This window comes from Harpia harpyja, chromosome 7, assembly GCF_026419915.1.
Source record: "Harpia harpyja isolate bHarHar1 chromosome 7, bHarHar1 primary haplotype, whole genome shotgun sequence".
Taxonomy (NCBI): domain Eukaryota; kingdom Metazoa; phylum Chordata; class Aves; order Accipitriformes; family Accipitridae; genus Harpia; species Harpia harpyja.
The window spans coordinates 49,864,948-49,882,055 of NC_068946.1; the positions used below are offsets into that span (position 1 = coordinate 49,864,948).

At 35.4% G+C, this 17,108-nt stretch overlaps 1 protein-coding gene across 1 annotated transcript; it reads right to left on the minus strand.

Moving 5' to 3' along the window:
* Window positions 1-358: 358 nt before the first annotated feature.
* On the minus strand, window positions 359-17,068 carry MAP3K19 (mitogen-activated protein kinase kinase kinase 19). The gene is given in 23 exon segments (XM_052792377.1): window positions 359-425; window positions 2,007-2,715; window positions 2,917-3,033; window positions 3,036-3,069; window positions 4,292-4,531; window positions 4,533-4,895; window positions 4,897-4,938; window positions 4,940-4,987; window positions 4,989-5,458; window positions 5,461-5,545; window positions 5,548-5,835; window positions 5,837-5,975; window positions 5,977-6,776; window positions 9,277-9,320; window positions 9,853-9,896; window positions 9,898-9,945; window positions 10,768-10,851; window positions 11,403-11,474; window positions 15,133-15,196; window positions 15,199-15,223; window positions 16,167-16,206; window positions 16,290-16,338; window positions 17,050-17,068. Coding segments are annotated over 23 exon segments (3,891 nt in total).
* Between the last annotated feature and the right edge of the window lie 40 nt (window positions 17,069-17,108).

Here is a 17,108-nt window from a genome sequence, read left to right on the forward strand (position 1 = left end):
CTGCCAAGAGCATATGTTCCATAGGTTTTTACAGACAAATTGGCATTTCAACTTACCTTGTCTGTCACATACTGGTGATGGTGATGTGTGTGGGTTTTTTTGTCTTAAAGTCTCTCCAAATACAACAAAAAAACATGGCCCTGTGTTCACAGTGAAGGAATGCTCACTCCAATGAGCACAGACATTGCAAAAAATGTTACTTTAATCATACTGCTATCTAATAATAGACTCCTTGTACACAACTGCTCTCTAGTATTCTGCTGTCACTTTTAACTCCAGTTCCTTCTGATCTTTTTTCACAAATAGAAATTTTTTTATATGGAAAATGTATACTCATTTGGCAAAAGTTTTGAAAAATTCACTTTATTCCTTTCACAAAGGGATGGTGCAGCAACTGCAGAACAGAAGGGCATTGGTGTTGATCTCTGCACTGAGGGTTTGAAAAATCAGTACATAAAATGAATATGCATGCCTGTGATATAATTGTTTGTAAAATCTAAATGCAAACTTAGCCTTTTTTTTTCTCATTTCTCCAGTCATTACTCATTTTTAGGTTTTTTTTATAAAGCTAGTAGAAAGGAAGGCAGGATTTATGGGAAGAGACTGATGGAATTTATGAATTATAAAACTGAAATATTTTATTATTACAGAAATCATTCTTTGTTCCTCTAAATTCCTTGCAAAACTTTGAATTATTCTGCTAATGTGGCTGTTTCAGGTGCACAAAAAATGTATTTAAGGAGGGTGATAATTATTTGTTTGATCCTGTGTCAGTCAGGCTGTTCTGTCATCTCCAATCAATGTCATGCACGTTAAGGAGCCCATATGGAATTACAGGACTGTAATTACAATATTGGCTTGCTAGAGCCAAGGGCTTTGGGCTTTTTCAACCCTCCATTTGGAGAAAAAAACAGGGGAAGGAGTAAAGGACACTGATTTCTTAAGTAATAAACTAATGGGGAAAATGGGATAAGGGAGGCATTTATATTTAGGACATGGTGAGACCATAGACTAAAACATTGAAACCACAGGTGCATCCCGGCTTTTGAAAAGTTAAATACTTTATTTGAAAAGGCAAATGCTTTATATCTGTATGTTTCCTTCTACCTAACAATTCCTTCTACCTTTTAAACACTGTTCTCTCTGAATCAAAGTATATATGATATCGCTATATAAAGTCCACAATTTTTCTGGTTGTTGTTATATAGTCCACAGGAACCGTAACTATACCATAACAATTCTAATCCAGGGATTAGAAAATCAGGTTTCCTGCCTCCAAGATGACTGCCATACCCACTAAATAACATGCCTCTCTCTAGTACTCAAATCTGGTCTTTTGAGATAAGTAAAAGGCTGCTATTAATTTTATAAAGACTACCCATAGAGGTCAGGAACTTAGCTCTTGAATTGATAGTCATTTAAACATCTGGGACAAAGCTGATATTTAAAACAAAACAAACAGCACAAAAATAATTCTTATAATGGGTGAATGCTAGTGGTTTGATTTTTTTATAGAGAGAACTTTATGTTTCAAATAAGTATGTATTTCCTGGACTGGCAGTGATAATAGATTTTTCTACTGCAGAAGATAAGAATTAAGTGAAAGCTCTTTCATTTAGAATATTGTCCTCAAAGCAACTTGCCTGACATAGGCCAGACTCAGCCAATGTGATATTGGAACAGCAAGGCACATCAAAGAAATTTATCAAACATTTTGTCTAAAACTCAATGGTGCCGTGTTTCTGCATGAAAATTACAGGGAAAGTAAATGAAGAGTATAAGCGTACAAAAAGAGAATTTGAGAGGGGGTTTTTATACCATTATAGAGAAAAAAGCTCTTTTATGTATACTATTGTTTAAAGGCTTTCCTGAAATGTTGAAAAACCTATGCATTTACAATACAGTCATATGTCCCATACAAGAGGTAACCTAAGCTCCCATCAACAATCTCTACGATACAAACTATCTGCATTTTCCTTTCATTTTTCAATTAAAAATCTACATACCTGGTTAAGCGTGCATGCACAAAATCCACTGCAGTGCTGGAGAATCAATCAGGTAGGGAAGGCATCCGTCCTCCATGGGCCCCAATGTAGAACATGGCTGCTATCCTATCCATGGAAGCCAGCAGCAGTTTTCCTGTTGCCATCTCAAACAGGGTGCAGTCAACACTCCAGGTGTCTGATTTTCTTCCATATCCAGATTCATTTATAACTTCTGGTGCCATCCAGTATGGAGTCGCATGCACAGAATTCAGCATCTCGCTCTGTGTGCCACGGAGGCTTACCCAAGCTAAACGCCTGGCACAGCCAAGGTCAGTTAGCTTTACTATACCATTTGGCATGAGCATTACATTATTGCCTTTGATATCCCTATGTACCACACAATTGTCATGTAAATATGCAACCCTTTGTAGAATTTGTTTTGTATATTTACAAAGGACAATTTCTGGCAAAGGACCAAACCAATTAATAATACTAGAAATTGAGCCACCAGGAACAAACTCCATGAAAATGCTTAAACTGTTGTCTTCCAGACAAGTTCCTAAATAAGTTACAATACTGACGTGCTTCAATGTCTTCAAAAGATCAACTTCCTCATGAAACTTCTGATACTCCTTTTCTGTAGTGAGTTGATCTGACATAGCCAAAACAACCTGTTTTACAGCTATTAATTGCCCCTGGCTTGTCAGGCCACAGTATACCTACAATGAAACTAGCATTTATTAAAGTGAAACATGAAATAAAACTGAGTATTTACTTATTTTAAACAGTATCTTTGTGTTTGTCATGTTTCATGTCTCACTGTATAATCCAAAATATTTAAGTTATTTGTTGAATAGGACAACAGCTAATTATAAGCTAAGATGTAGCTCAAAGAAGAGCAGCACATCCCTTAACTTATACAGATATTAACTTTCTGTGCCATAGGCTCCCTTTCCAAGGACTTCACCTCTTGTCCACATGATGGGATCTTTGTTAGCTGAACTGCTTCCTGGTAATTCAGTAGATTCCTCAAAGTTTAGCAGTTCACTTCATTTGATGCCAAAAAGGCTCTACTGTAACTCTGCTTAAAAGGTGATGGTCAGTGTGGGGAGAAAGCACGGAGGAAAAGAAAGGCTTCATATTATCCTTACATTTTTTATAAGGAGTATTTTTTACCTGGCGTGACTCTTCTCTGTAGATTTTCATATATATATATATATGTATGTACTTATTGGCCAGCTCATCGATACAATTGCTATACTAAGTAAGACAATGTAAATATTTTCAAGTATATATCACAACAGTGCATAACCAGAAGATTATAGCATGACATCTTTTTCCATTGACAGGAAGATAGAGAGAAGGAACACTTAAAAGAGCAGGATAGACATCTGCTTTTTACTTTTTTTTTTGTCATGTAGGTACAGTTTGCTAAGCTGAGGGGTGAATAGGACTATCGCCTTACTCTAGGTAACATATGCAACCCAAGTCTGATGAAAACAACTTGGACATGACTTCACAGGAAGAAGAGACTGCTTTAGAAAGATGGTAATAATTACTCCATCCAGCCATGGGTCTCCCTAGGAAAAGTGAGAATGGAGGTATAATTGGCACCTGTGCCTGCAGAAGCATAAGGAAGTGCATCAACATGTGGTGAAAGAAATTTCCTTATAAATTTGTAATTTAAATAGACAAAAAGCTAACAGGGCCAAGGAGAAGCGGTACTAGTAGATAAGCACCTTAGTAAGTAAAGGTTCTTAACTGACTTGGGGACCAGAATCTAAGCCTTCTGAGTTGGAGTTTTGACTAAACATTAATTAAACAGACTTAAATCTGTCTGATAAGCCAGTACTTGTAGTGCATACCTAGAAAAGTATCTGGTTGCACTCAGAGATTCAAGGAAATTGCCCTTTTGGATATAAAAGAATCATTTGTAGTGTCTTTTCATATTCCTTAGGTGTCAAGATCTCAAGAGCTTTTTGCCTTGCCCCAGCACCTTTTTATACATACTATTCAGTTAAAATAGCTTCTCCTTTTTATTCACTACAATATCTCAATTTATCTTCACCCATCATATAAGCCTTGAGAGCTATTCTTGTCATGCCTTCATACTATCATCTGGCTTGTGTCCTGACATGCAGCCTCTAACATGGGTATCCTCAACTGAGCACCGGAAGAATCAGTGGGCAGCCGGCCCAAGGAAAAGAGACTTGATCATTAATGAGCACATATTTCCTATCTTTCATCCAAACTTGTGTTGAAGCATGACTCAAAGGAACTAGCAAGTTACAAGAAATTACTTTTACCTTCTCTAGAGCACTATTTACTATTGCTCCATCTCCATTCATCATATTTTCTTCTTCTTTAGTATGTGTATTTTGCATTTTAAAACTTGTATTTTTTGTTCCTGAAGAGTTGATGTCTTTTTCTTCAAGCATTAGCAATTCTTCAGCCAGACAACAAAGCAACTCATCAGTCACATCCTTATTATCTGCCCAGGACAAAATGTTCTGACTTGTCTGGAGACCGGGGCTTTTAACATTTTTTTGTCTGAATCACTAAAGGCTGAGTCAATTCATTTACCAAACCACTGTTTTGAAGCGTGGGTGCCCAACTGTGAATTAATTTTTTTGTAGGGAATTGACGCTCCAGTCTATCTGAAAAGGGCAATGCTTCACATTTATTTATAGACTTGAAGGAGGCCTGGTCTGACTCCAGGCCTTTGCAGCCACCCATATCCACCCTGCACTGGGGTACACGAATGTTCTGGTCTGTTGTTAGTAGACTGCTACTTAAAGCAACACATTCTCTGTAGTCTTTATCACTGAACTGCAGAAGATTCTGGCTACAGGTAGCAGCTCTCTGATGGCTGGATATATCCTGACTGTCTAAAGACTGCTTCAAAGAAAGAAAATTCTTTAATAGTTGATAAATTTGAATTTGAAAAAAATTTTATTTTGCTTAGTTGATTGTGAAAGCTCTTTTAAAAAGGTAAGCTGATTGATGATCTGTGTTTTCAGGAAACAATGTCAAGCTCCTTGAAGTGTTTATTTGAAAATCTGAATCAGAAGTTATTACATTATCTTGCTGTGTGTTGCTGTCACTCAACTCAGTACTTCTGTCCTTTGTAATTAAACCTTTGTGCTTTTGTTTAGTGCCAGGTATGGTTGTCTTTGGCTTACAATACGTTCTCTTTGGAGTATTTCTTACTCGGCTGCTCTCTCTCCCTATACTGCAGGTAGATCTGCAGGTGCTAGCAGTGCATCTCCCAGATGGAGCAGAACAAACATTTCTACAAAATCTGTTCTTATGTTGATCAAGCTCGCACATGTGGGAATAGACAGGAGTTCCAAACATTTCATAAATGCCTGGGCCTTTGTCATTTGAACTTATTTTCTTGTACATGTCACTGTATTTCAGATCTACAAAATCTGAAGCAGACTGTGCATGTAGTAGAGAAAGTAGAGTAACAGCTTTAAGATAACTGAATTTTTGCAACTACAAGAGAAACTTTGCTTTTTAAGTTTCTGAGCACTCTGAGCAAAATGATCTTTGTCTCCTGGAGGTTGTTTTTTTTTTTTTTATACTTCAGGGAAGTCTCCGATTCCACATGTGACAGTTCCAAAGACAGAAAAATCTGACTCTTGGCATTACATTTTGTGGAAATCTCATCAGAAACAATTAAGTCTTCAGATATCTTTATCTTGCTCTTTATCTTGCTACTAATTTTAGATTTTCATGAATATTTATTTCTATCCATCTTTATTTTATTTTTGTCATTTTCTTTACGAGCAAGAATGTTGAAGCTCTGACTAACATCAGGAGGCAGGCTACAAATGACACTCTTTTTTTGTGGCAGGTTGTTTAGCAATGTGTGGTTCCCTAGCCGGTTCTTGTTCAGAGAATGTAACATGAACAACAGGTACAAGCTCACTGTGGTCTTCTGAAGTTGCTTCTGACATTGCTTCTTTTTCCATTTCAAATTCAGAGACAAACATTATTTACTGTCTGTTTTCCAGAAGGATCATGCACTTCTACTCTGGGAATTACTGCAGCTACAGAATTATCTTATAAGGCATGGTAGGCCTCTATCACTTCATTTTTACAGGAAGAATCTAAATAATGATTGTCAAGTACAAAGTTTGCACTCTCAGCATCTTCATGTGGTCTATAATCCAGTATCATCTCTGTAGCGTTTCCTTCTTCTAGACCAGTTCTACAGCAATTATCTGCTCTTCTTTCCTTATTGGCAGCTCTCAAGGCATCTCTGTTGCTTGACATTGTAAGTGTTGTCTGAGCTGTAAATATTTCGCAGTTTATCAGAGCATTACTTGAGCTCAAGTAGGGATGACTATCATCATAGAAACTGGCTTGGGTTATAAGATCTACATTCTTACAAGCCACTGAAAACTGGTACTTCATCTGGTCATTCACTTCAGTATTGGTAGCTACATCAGCTTTCCTGCATTTTAAATTGCTTTGAATTTCTTCTTTCTTATTGCTAGGATACTTACAATAGTTACTCATGCTGAAGTAGTACAGGTCTTTCACTGGAGTGAACCTACCAGAAATAGTAGGCACAATCAGGTCCGATGACTTTTCAGTGTGCTTTTTTAATAGATTGTCTAACTGATACTGATAAAACTTAGTAACTGGTTTTATAGGCTGAGGAATAGAGTTCATAATATTCAAAATATTTCTTATGTTGGTGCTTTCATTGACAATATTATCCTCTAGAGGAGCAAGATGAATTGTTCTTACAGGCTGAAATGTCACTGGTGGCAAACAAAACTGTAATTTCCATAAAAACCATTAATAATGTGCTACCCAACAGATACAGGTAAAATCTAATCACTAAGAACCAAGTAGACTAAGAAAAAAAAAAAATTCAGAGCAGGACTATTCTTTTATATATTCCCATATTTAACCTAATATGAAGTATAATATCAAAACTCTGAGGAAATACATGAATTTTCTTACATCCGTACATTAATTTTCTCACATCCAGAATTATTTAGGATGAGAGGAAATAGTCTCAAGTTGCGCCAGGGGAGATTTAGATTGGATATTAGAAAAAATTTCTTTACTCAAAGGCTTGTCAGGCATTGGAACAGGCTGCCCAGGGAAGTGGTGGTGTCACCATCCCTGGAGGTGTTCAAAAAACGCGTATACATGGCACTTCAGGACATGGTTTAGTGGGCATGGTGGTGTTGGGTTGACGGTTGGACTCTGTGATCTTAAAGGTCTTTTCCAACCTAAACAATTCTATGATTCTATGATTTCTAAGTATTTCATATTACAGAAAGTGGGATCCTTTGCTATAAGGCACAAGTCATTCTCCATGATTTAAAAACAATAAGCTTTGTCCGCACATAGAAATCATCCTGTCGGTTATTAACTATGTCTTGTGCCACATAGCATGTTTGCTACAGGAATTCGAAGGCTGATCAGTGGCTTCATGTGCCAAAGTTTCTTTCTTGCTGTGCGCTCTCACTGAATGAGAGTGCCACTCTTATGCTGATATTTAAACTCTTTTTATGTAACCCTCCAAAATGTGCTCACACCAGTAATTATATTCCCAATGGAATTAGATCTAATGTAAGCAGTTTTTAAAAAGCAAAAGATAGACTATTATAACAGAATGCTATTTTATCCATGGAGAAAACTATTCTTACAAATTATTTATAGGTTTTAAAAGACATTATTATAAATCTAAACATATAGATTTTCCATATCTTTAGTGCAGTCTTATAAAATTCCATAAACCGTGTTATACAGGCCACAGATTCAGCTCACAGAGTTTTAAGTACAGCGGAAGATAGCACAGTCTGCCCTTCACTTTCAGGGAAGTTAAATGGATAGCTACCCAAAGGCCATTTTTACATGGCAGCTAACACAGAAGTCTGTTGTGTGGGGGGTGTATTTTATTATTCCTCCCTTCTTCCCTCTCTTCCCATCCCATTAGTTGAAAGGTACTGTTTATCTTTGAAAGAGTACAGATCTGAGAATTTGAGTACTTTGTTGTGACTATTCAGATGAACAGTGAGAATAATTTTCTGAAAATAATATTTCTGTTCTTTATTTTATAGGAAATGGAGAAAAAATAAGCATGAATGTACTGTATATTTTTATGCAAATGAATGCAACAGAAATAATCACACAGTCATATGCTCCAAGTACTCATTTGCATGTCTATATTCAACATCAGTTTGCAATCTGCAGGAAATTTTTGTTTGCATTCCAAGGGCAAACTGAGGTTTGAATGTGCCAGGAAAAGCAATGCGTTCTGGTTTGAAATTTACAGTTCTGAAGGCTTTGTCTAGTCTGGATGGCATTAATATGAATGCTCAGTTTATTCCAAATGATATGCCTCTAGAAATCATCAGAGCCTAAGACATGAAATAAAGCTGTATTAAATCACACTGCGGTCAGCTAAATTATTTTTCTTAAACATTTCCCTCCATTTGAAATGTTTTTTTCCATAGCCCTTTTTATGATCTTCTGTCAGAACTCTGCTATTACTCCTATAGTTTTCTTTACTTTTTTTCCTGTGAACACTGTTGTATTCTGTAGTGGGTTCACTAAAGTATACAGCTGATTCAATGAGTCAAGTCCTTTGTACAAAGGGCTATTACTTAATATCCATGAAGACCAAATTCTCTTTTTTCTAAATACAGTATATTTGATCTTTTGTAACTTTTAAGGCTCATGTGGTATAAAGCACTGATACATGTAAAATTACTAGTTTGTTTGTAGGTACAAAAGTTTTGTCAGGAATCCTATTTACACTTATCACAAAATTTCGTGTCAGATATGTTTAATACTAAAACCTTATTTTTTATCTGCTAACACAACAAATTTCAGCCATCATCTAACATCCAGACAGTTCTTCAATTCGGCTTCAATTTTAAATTACCACTCAATACAAGAAAATAGTTTGTTTTTTTAAATTTGACAAAACTAGATATCTAATATGTTTAACATATAGGATGCACATACTTTAAATTAACTTACATACTTCTATTTTAAAAGGTTTTATACCTTTTTGAACTTCCAGCCCTTTACCCCCCAAAATCCCTGATGTAACATTACTGACAAATTGTTGATATACATCTGAAGATTTGCTGACATATATATATATTTAAAATGTATGTAAAAATACTTCATGTTCATCCAAAAACCTGAAGACTAAGCAGAGAAAACTACCTACACTTCTTCTGTATTTCTATTTTTAAGGTTTTGAAAGCATATAATACTTTTAACGGTGTTCAGTTTTATAATACCATCTTACCTCAGATCTCTTGTTCCATGTTTTTAGCATTGTTGTATTTAACCCTTAAAAATCAAAACAAATGAAATGTTACATTTATATTCTTAAACAGACTACCATTTTCATTTATCAATTAATTTCAAACTGTAGGGTTCTGGGGACAAAGAATCTGTCTGATGTGTGGTTGCAGGACTGTGCTATAAATCTGCTATGCAGAAGAAAGTTGTAAGTTGAAATTTAATTGTGATACTGAGCTTTACAATTCAAATTTCTACAGAAAACTATAAAATATGATAATTTAAAAATACTTTGACTCTAATAATTTAAGCAAATATTTCTCCTCAATTTCAGATGTTTGCTAACTGCAAAATGTGGCTAGTTAATATTGCCAGTATGAGGAAAAAAGTGAAAGAGATGCCATCATGGCCGCACTCCAGCTACGGAGAATTACACTTTACATTTTGTGGGCTCAGTTTCATTATACAGAGTAACAGGAATGGTGAAGTCTGTCGTTGCTTCTCTTTATCTCCTTTATCCTGCAAATACACACACACATATAATTAAAGAAGAGGATCACATGGCTGAAGACTACTTTACATGAAGAAGTGTGATGTTTCATCTGTAATGCTAACTGATTTTTACCATGCCACTTGTTGATCTGGCCACAGTCTGGATGTTGGTGCTATTTGGCTAAAAGACAAAAACAAAAAACCAAGATACAGCGTGAAAATAAGCGGAAGGAGCTTACTCAGTTCAAATAATCATATGACTGGAGAATAACGTGAACAAGAAGTTTGTAAGATCCAAGAATACCAAAGTATGTTTTCTTTCTTCCCCCACCTGCGAAGTTGTGGCTTTCCCTGGAAGCATCTGATTGCAATGCCAGAGATTGACTACAAGTGAGAATGAATGACAAACAATGTAAACCAAGCAACAATAGGAATGGAAAAACATATTGCCCACCTTCCCCTTCTTGACAAAAACTGATTGCTTCCAGTATGTATTTTTTATGAATCATCAGGAAAGAGTGTCAGAAGAATTCTGAAGACCAGATGTGCTTTTGTTATTTATAAAATATGCTATGGTCTGCCTGAAAGAATAGAGGCTGTGTGGACAAGCCTCAGATTTCTGCCACCTCATTTCTGCAGAATGAAAAATCCAAATATGGAAAAAGATAAAAACTGTGACTGAAAAGAGGTACAAAAACATAGTCTAAGATAATCTTAAAGCTGTATGCAAGACAGTTGTCTGTTTTTAGTAGGTCAAATGCTGTTGTAAAACCATATACCATATGTTTTTTCATATTGTGCCAAATAATTTGTTCATCTAGTGCGATATCCTGCCTCCAGCAATGGCTGATAATTGACATTGGGAACACAGAAACACTACACAACATATATAGCTGTATATAAAGTCTGGCACTAAAGAAATCTTTTCTTACTCATAGACTACTACCTGCTTTTTCTCCATTTTTGCATACCCAACTGCAAATTAAATATTAATATTACTTACCTGCTTTTTCCTAGAGCTTTGTATGACTGATGCATTTCTTTCATTATCTTATCTGCATTCTGAAGAGCAACAACACTTCCACAATGTGCAACAATACATTTGCATTTGCATAAAAGCAGTGTAATTCACTGACCAGCAATACAATGCAAATGCAGTTATTTTTGGACACTAAAATATTATTATAAAGAAATACAGGAAGTAACTATCAGAAAAAAAGAGCATGTTTCATTTGACTAAGATACCTATACTAGCTTCCTGTTATAATTTTTGGAAATGTGAATGCATAAATCTAAATTATTTTTCGTTATTTAGGTAAGTGTATTAATTCAATGTGCTATAAAAGCAAAGAACATCTAAAAAAATTCCAGTTACAGCTCCTATTTCAATAGAACAGAAATATAAGAAAAATATTGACAGAAACCTCTACAAAGTAGAGCATTTAAAAATAGGAAAGCTATTGAAACCAAAACAAATCTTAGGACTTTTCAAAGGTGGAAAATAACTCTGAGTTTGATCTCAGATTTTTTTGTGGTTGCTTGGTTTTGCCAAGTAGCCAGATTTCAAGTTAACATTGTTCTTTTTCTTCTTCAGATCCCACATGTTACACTTTATATATATAAATTTTGGTTAGACTACCTCCTTTGCTTCTCCTCTTCTTTTGTTCGTTGTCAGACATACTGTCCTTAGATGTATTAAGGTCCAGAAATGTGAAAAAATGTTTTGTTAATTGATTTCCAATTCACATGTACAAAGTAGTACTTCATATTTCATTACTTCAGAGCCATAAGACAAAAGCAACATTTTAAAAGTACTTGAAATTATTAAAAATGTTATAATTTAACATCCAATGCCCTGTCCTGCGAATACACAGAACCAAACAGTCCAGACACAGTTTTTATTACTAAAAACTCAACATATGCTATTTTGAATAAGACATGAAAGCTGTCAGTATTATTTTGCTGATATCATCCTCACTGTTGGACTAGAAAGTCAACACTTCACATTTGGGAGATAATTGAATTTTTAACATATTACTGAGAAACCAAATCTGAATTAAGTGTGTATCTTTCTCTACTTGGTCAAAACTATCTCTCAGCAAAAAAGGTTTGACATACAAAACTTTCTGAGCACAGAATAGCTTGCACACTGGAGCCTCAAAAAATCTCTTTGATAGCTTATTCCAAGGAAACATGAAGTCAACTGGAATCTTTCTACAAATTTCAGAGAAGTATGTAATTTACTTTGTTAATAACTTTTAAGCATCTTGAGAAGTAATTGTCCCATAATACAGTCTAATTTTAAACATATGTTCAAAATTTAGCTGGGCATTTTCCTCTACAAAGCCAGTGTCCCCAGGCTGATTTGACTGAAAACATTAACAAAAATCACATTGACATCAACAAGGTATAAATTTCAAACTTTATGCCAGACCTATTATAAATTCATAAATACACGAATGGCAATGTATTATCTCTGAAAATTTACAAAGGTAAAGTTTTTAGGTGTTTAAAAATTGTACACATTATAAAAAATAACTGGCCAATATGTTGCTGACTCTTTTGTTGCCATTGAATTTCTGTTACCTGTGCCAGGCATCTGACTGAATTTGATATAACCAAGAGTCACCAGCAGAGACAGAGCTAGCCTACTAACTTATTAGTAGTAAACTTCTGTTTCTCACTTAAAACTATTGCATTGTCAGAAACAGTATCCTAACTATGAGTGTACCTTTCTGTGAGCATCTTAGTACCTCTGTATGTTTAGAAAAATATATTATTCAAATTGTACTACATTTATAAAACCAAAACACCTTAAAGCTTACGTAAAATTAGTATTACAAGCATTTGATATTTTAACTCCTGGTTGTTGAGAGACGTAACAATAGCTCAAGGAAATGAGTTACAGAGCTATCCATGTACCATCTGTAGTCTGGCACCATTAACTGCTGGCCTTCTATGAGGATATATGAGCTCTCTACACCTACGTGAGAGGCTTAGAAGAGAATTGCATCAGGATTCCCAAATAATGCTTTGATATATTTAGCGATCAGTTTTCCAACCTTGAACCCTTCCATATAGAGATTAACTCATCCATAAATAATTGCTTGCATATTCAAAGTTACGCTTTTACAGTATTTCTAAATTCAGGCAGAAACAGAAGTAACAATAATGTTGATTGTGAGTACTTGTGCCTTGTATTTTCAGTTTAACTTAATAGGATTTTTGAGGAGATCTACAAGCCCACAATAGCAAAGTCAAACAATAAACATTTGAAAAAGGTGATCTCAGGAAATTAAAACAGCAAGTATTTTCTCTCTTTGTACATTTATTTTCTACACCTTATGTTAACAATTGTATGCAGAAGTAACAGTAGACAGCTAGGTGCTTGTCCAAACTGACAGCAAAGTCATAGTCTACAAAGCAGGTTGTATGAAAGTAGTTTAGTTGCAGTGGAATACTACAGTTCTTGCAGAAAAGAAAATGCTTAGGGAAACTTAGACATCCATTAGCCTTATTACTGACTTCAGTGGGACCGAGATTTCACAACAGTTTAGATCTTAAAGCATATATTTGTGAAGCAGAACATGTAGATTCTTTTCTCACACCTAGCATGGATGCTTGGATCATCTTAGAAAGCTATCTAAGCTCTATAAATTTTTTTTAACATAGAAAGAAAACATGCTAATTATCTAAATGTGTAACGTTTTCCAATATATTAATTCAGTGGGTCATATTTATTTTTGAGATTGTTTTCAGAAATAAAACACAGCATGTATTTTGAATTAATTATACTGTTCATTTAAAACTTTCTCCCTGCTGTATCTGTATTCCTAACTGTAGCTGATCTAAATGGCGTTTCTTTCTGAAGAAAAGGGTATCTTCTGGTAAAAAAAAAAAAGCTGATAGTTGCTGAAAAACCCTGAAAAGATCAAAATAGATTAACCCCCTCCCCAGACTTTTAATTGGAAATACCACCATTGTGATTTTAAGTTTTAAGGCTGTTTCATATGACTCTTACCCCCTTATGCTGTATCATCTCTAAGGCATTACTAAATTCCCACAGTGGGAACAAGCTGTCCCCAAACATTGGTTTTTCCAGACAAAGATGCTTTTATTAGGGTTTACCCTTAATTAGAAGATTGTAATGAACCTTCCCCACAACTAATCAGCAATAGCTGTGGGAAAGGAGCTAGCTGTCAGCCTTCTGGTTAATATAGCTGTGTGTGGGCAATATTGATCCTGTTTACAGTTGACACTATTCCTGAATATGGTAAGTGTACTGTGAGCTGTTCCACGATTATGAAAATATCAACCCTCTTTTCTAAGATTAAACTCAAAGATTAACAATATCACAAGATGATAGTAGCATAAACAACACAGAACAATCACAAATTGCAGACTCTTAAAGAAAAACCATGAGAGGGTGAAGTCAAAGGATTTGAAGATTTGAAATTCTAGGCAGCTAATTCTTAAAATAAAATTAATCTCAATTAATAGTTCTGATGGATTTGGGACTCTGAAAAACACAGGGAACTTCTGTTTCTCAAGTGACAAGAACACATAACGTAATTAAAGACAGTGAATTGAAATTAATAAAAGAAAATACAATCATGAATATTGGTTAATATCTGTATTAAAATGTTTCCCAGTGTCTTTATTATTTAATAAATAACTTAATAGTTCTAAAAAATAAACCATGAAATACACAAGATATTGTACATAAAATAACTAAGATAGACATCTTATGTGTATGAATGTACCTGAATGAATATGAATATACATTTAAACATACATGAATAGCAGTGTCAAATTCTTACATTGGGTAACTCTGGATGTTAGAGAGGAATATTATAAAGTCCATAGTGGAAAATTATGTAATAATATGCCTATAAGAAATTTTTTTCCTACTAGCTAATCAAGAATTATGTAATATGACAATTCATATCTTTTACATATGTATGTTTCCGTTAATATTATTGAACAGGCTCTAACTTTTTAGACAGCATAAATATCTTACTCCTTTCTGGCTTATGTGAAATGTTCTGTTGTACTGACATAATTGATATAATGTGGCAGTGGGTTCTCCTATTTAACCATGTAAGAAATATATGTTATGTTCATTTAAAACAATTATCTTTCACAAAAATGTTTCCATTCTCTTGCCTTTAATTTGCTGCGATACATTCTCCCCTCACACAAAAATACTGCATAACCACCACATACATACTACCAAATTAAGCTGGTTTAGAACTTAATTCGTATGGTAGGCTAAAAGAAAGGTCTGTTTTTTAGAAAATTATGTTTATGTTTATTAAATCCATAGATAGGTAGAACTATGAAAAATAGGGCACCTAGTGGCTCTTATGTTGCTGATTTCTTTATAATACTTTATTTTCTCTCTGCTCTTTTACTCACATGCGTATTTTTACTTCATTGCTTGTCTTTATATCACTCAACTGAATAAAATACTCTGGTTTATACATCTTCCACACCTAGTAGTACATAACATTTTCAACATTCATTATAAATTTTATTACAAGTTATTCCTAACAGCAATCTTGGGTACTACTCTGGCAAAGTTTTTTCTTAATTTAACCCTGGCAATGTTTTTTCTTAATTTATTCATAAATACGTATTTTTTTCCTTTGCAGCTGAGCTCAGGGCTCTCAGTAGTACTACTCATGTACGGGGAAAAACCACCTAATGTCAAAGTACTACCAATGGTAAGATGTATGCAACAGATGGAAAGTAACAATCAACGTAGCTGTCTGTCCCTAAGGAATTGTTCCATTTCAAAGTCACTACAGAGGTCAGTGGAAATGAAGTGCCTATGTGGCTTTTGTTGGACTCAGTAGCATTTTGCCACTCAATACTGCTAGTCAGGAAAAGAATTAGGTTTTTGTTACTGATTCTATCAGCAAAAAATATAATTACTTGGAAGCACGCAGTAGCCTTCCCAAGAGACTCATACATTTATCGTACATGAAATTAATTTTTATAACAATTTTATATAACACTTTTTACTGAGGAATGTGCTTTAATTTATAACTATGTAACAGCCAGACATCAGACAGTACTGTCATTCTTAGTTTACAGAAGAGGAAACAGATAGAGGAAAATTGAATGACCAATAGCTACCTTTGAATGACCTATAGCTGATGACCAAGGTCATCCAATGAACTGTGCAAAAGTAGCTATAGAAGTCAGCATTCTTGATTTCTCATTCTTATGCTAAACACCAGATAATCCATTAAAATGTTTATCCCATTATACGGTCTGTTAAGAGTCATATTAGATGGTGAACTTCTCCAAACTTTTTTTTTTTTTTTTGGATACACAAAAACCCCTTCAAAATAATAACTGAAAAGGTTCTATAGAAAGGCATAAACAACATCTTACCTGGTGCTTCAGTAGCGAAGTGTGAAAGAGGCACAGCAACCCAAAGAGAAGTTAAAGAGCATTTTTAGCTCACTGCTGTCTTCCTTTGCTGGACAGCAAGGAATTCAAATAGTAATTACATATACTTTGATTTTATTTTCGGCATGTTTTTCTGACTGCGGAGCACGTAGTACTTATTACTGAGGCAGGCTCTCCCGCAGGCAAATCCTCCAGGCAGCTCCTGCTACACGAGGCTGTTGAGTTTACACCACGTTGCCGAGGCAACTGCAACTCCCCCGAGGGCATTCTGCTTGGAGAAGTTTAATTCAAAGAGCAGTAGTGACCTGTGAAAACATACACAGTTGAACTAAACGGTAGCATTTTAAGCTCTAATCACAAGACAGTTCTCCCAGCACCCAACGCAAAGCATATTTCTTTCTTCTGTTTACCTCCATTTATGCTTTCAGTACTTTATCTATTTCTACATTATTTTAACTTTGCATTCAGTCTCCTCACCTACACACTCCCCATTACTCATGAATAGTTTTTTATCTCCTTGCTGGCAGCCTTAAACAGCAGACTTCAAGGGTACTTTTTTTTTTTTTTTTTTTAAGTAGCAGACTGTGCTAAGGGGGGAGAAAGGATAAAAGAGAGGGAAGAAAGGATAAAAGAGGTATAGCCGGGCTCAGGCTGAGTTGAAAGAGTTTTGAAGGGAACTGGTTTGCTGGATGCCAGAAGGACTTGGACGCCGTCCCCCGGGACACGGCTGCAGGGTTGCACAGGCGAGAGAGAGGGGAGGCGCAGCCCGCTTTGTTTTAGGCTGGACCGGGAACGCCGGGCCTGGGGGACACCTCAGCTCCCGGCTGACTGAAAAGGGGAGTATTACTCTCATGTCTGCCGGTACCCGGCACAACCGGCCTCATGGTGACAAGCCGCGACACCGGTCACGCCCCGGTACCCCGG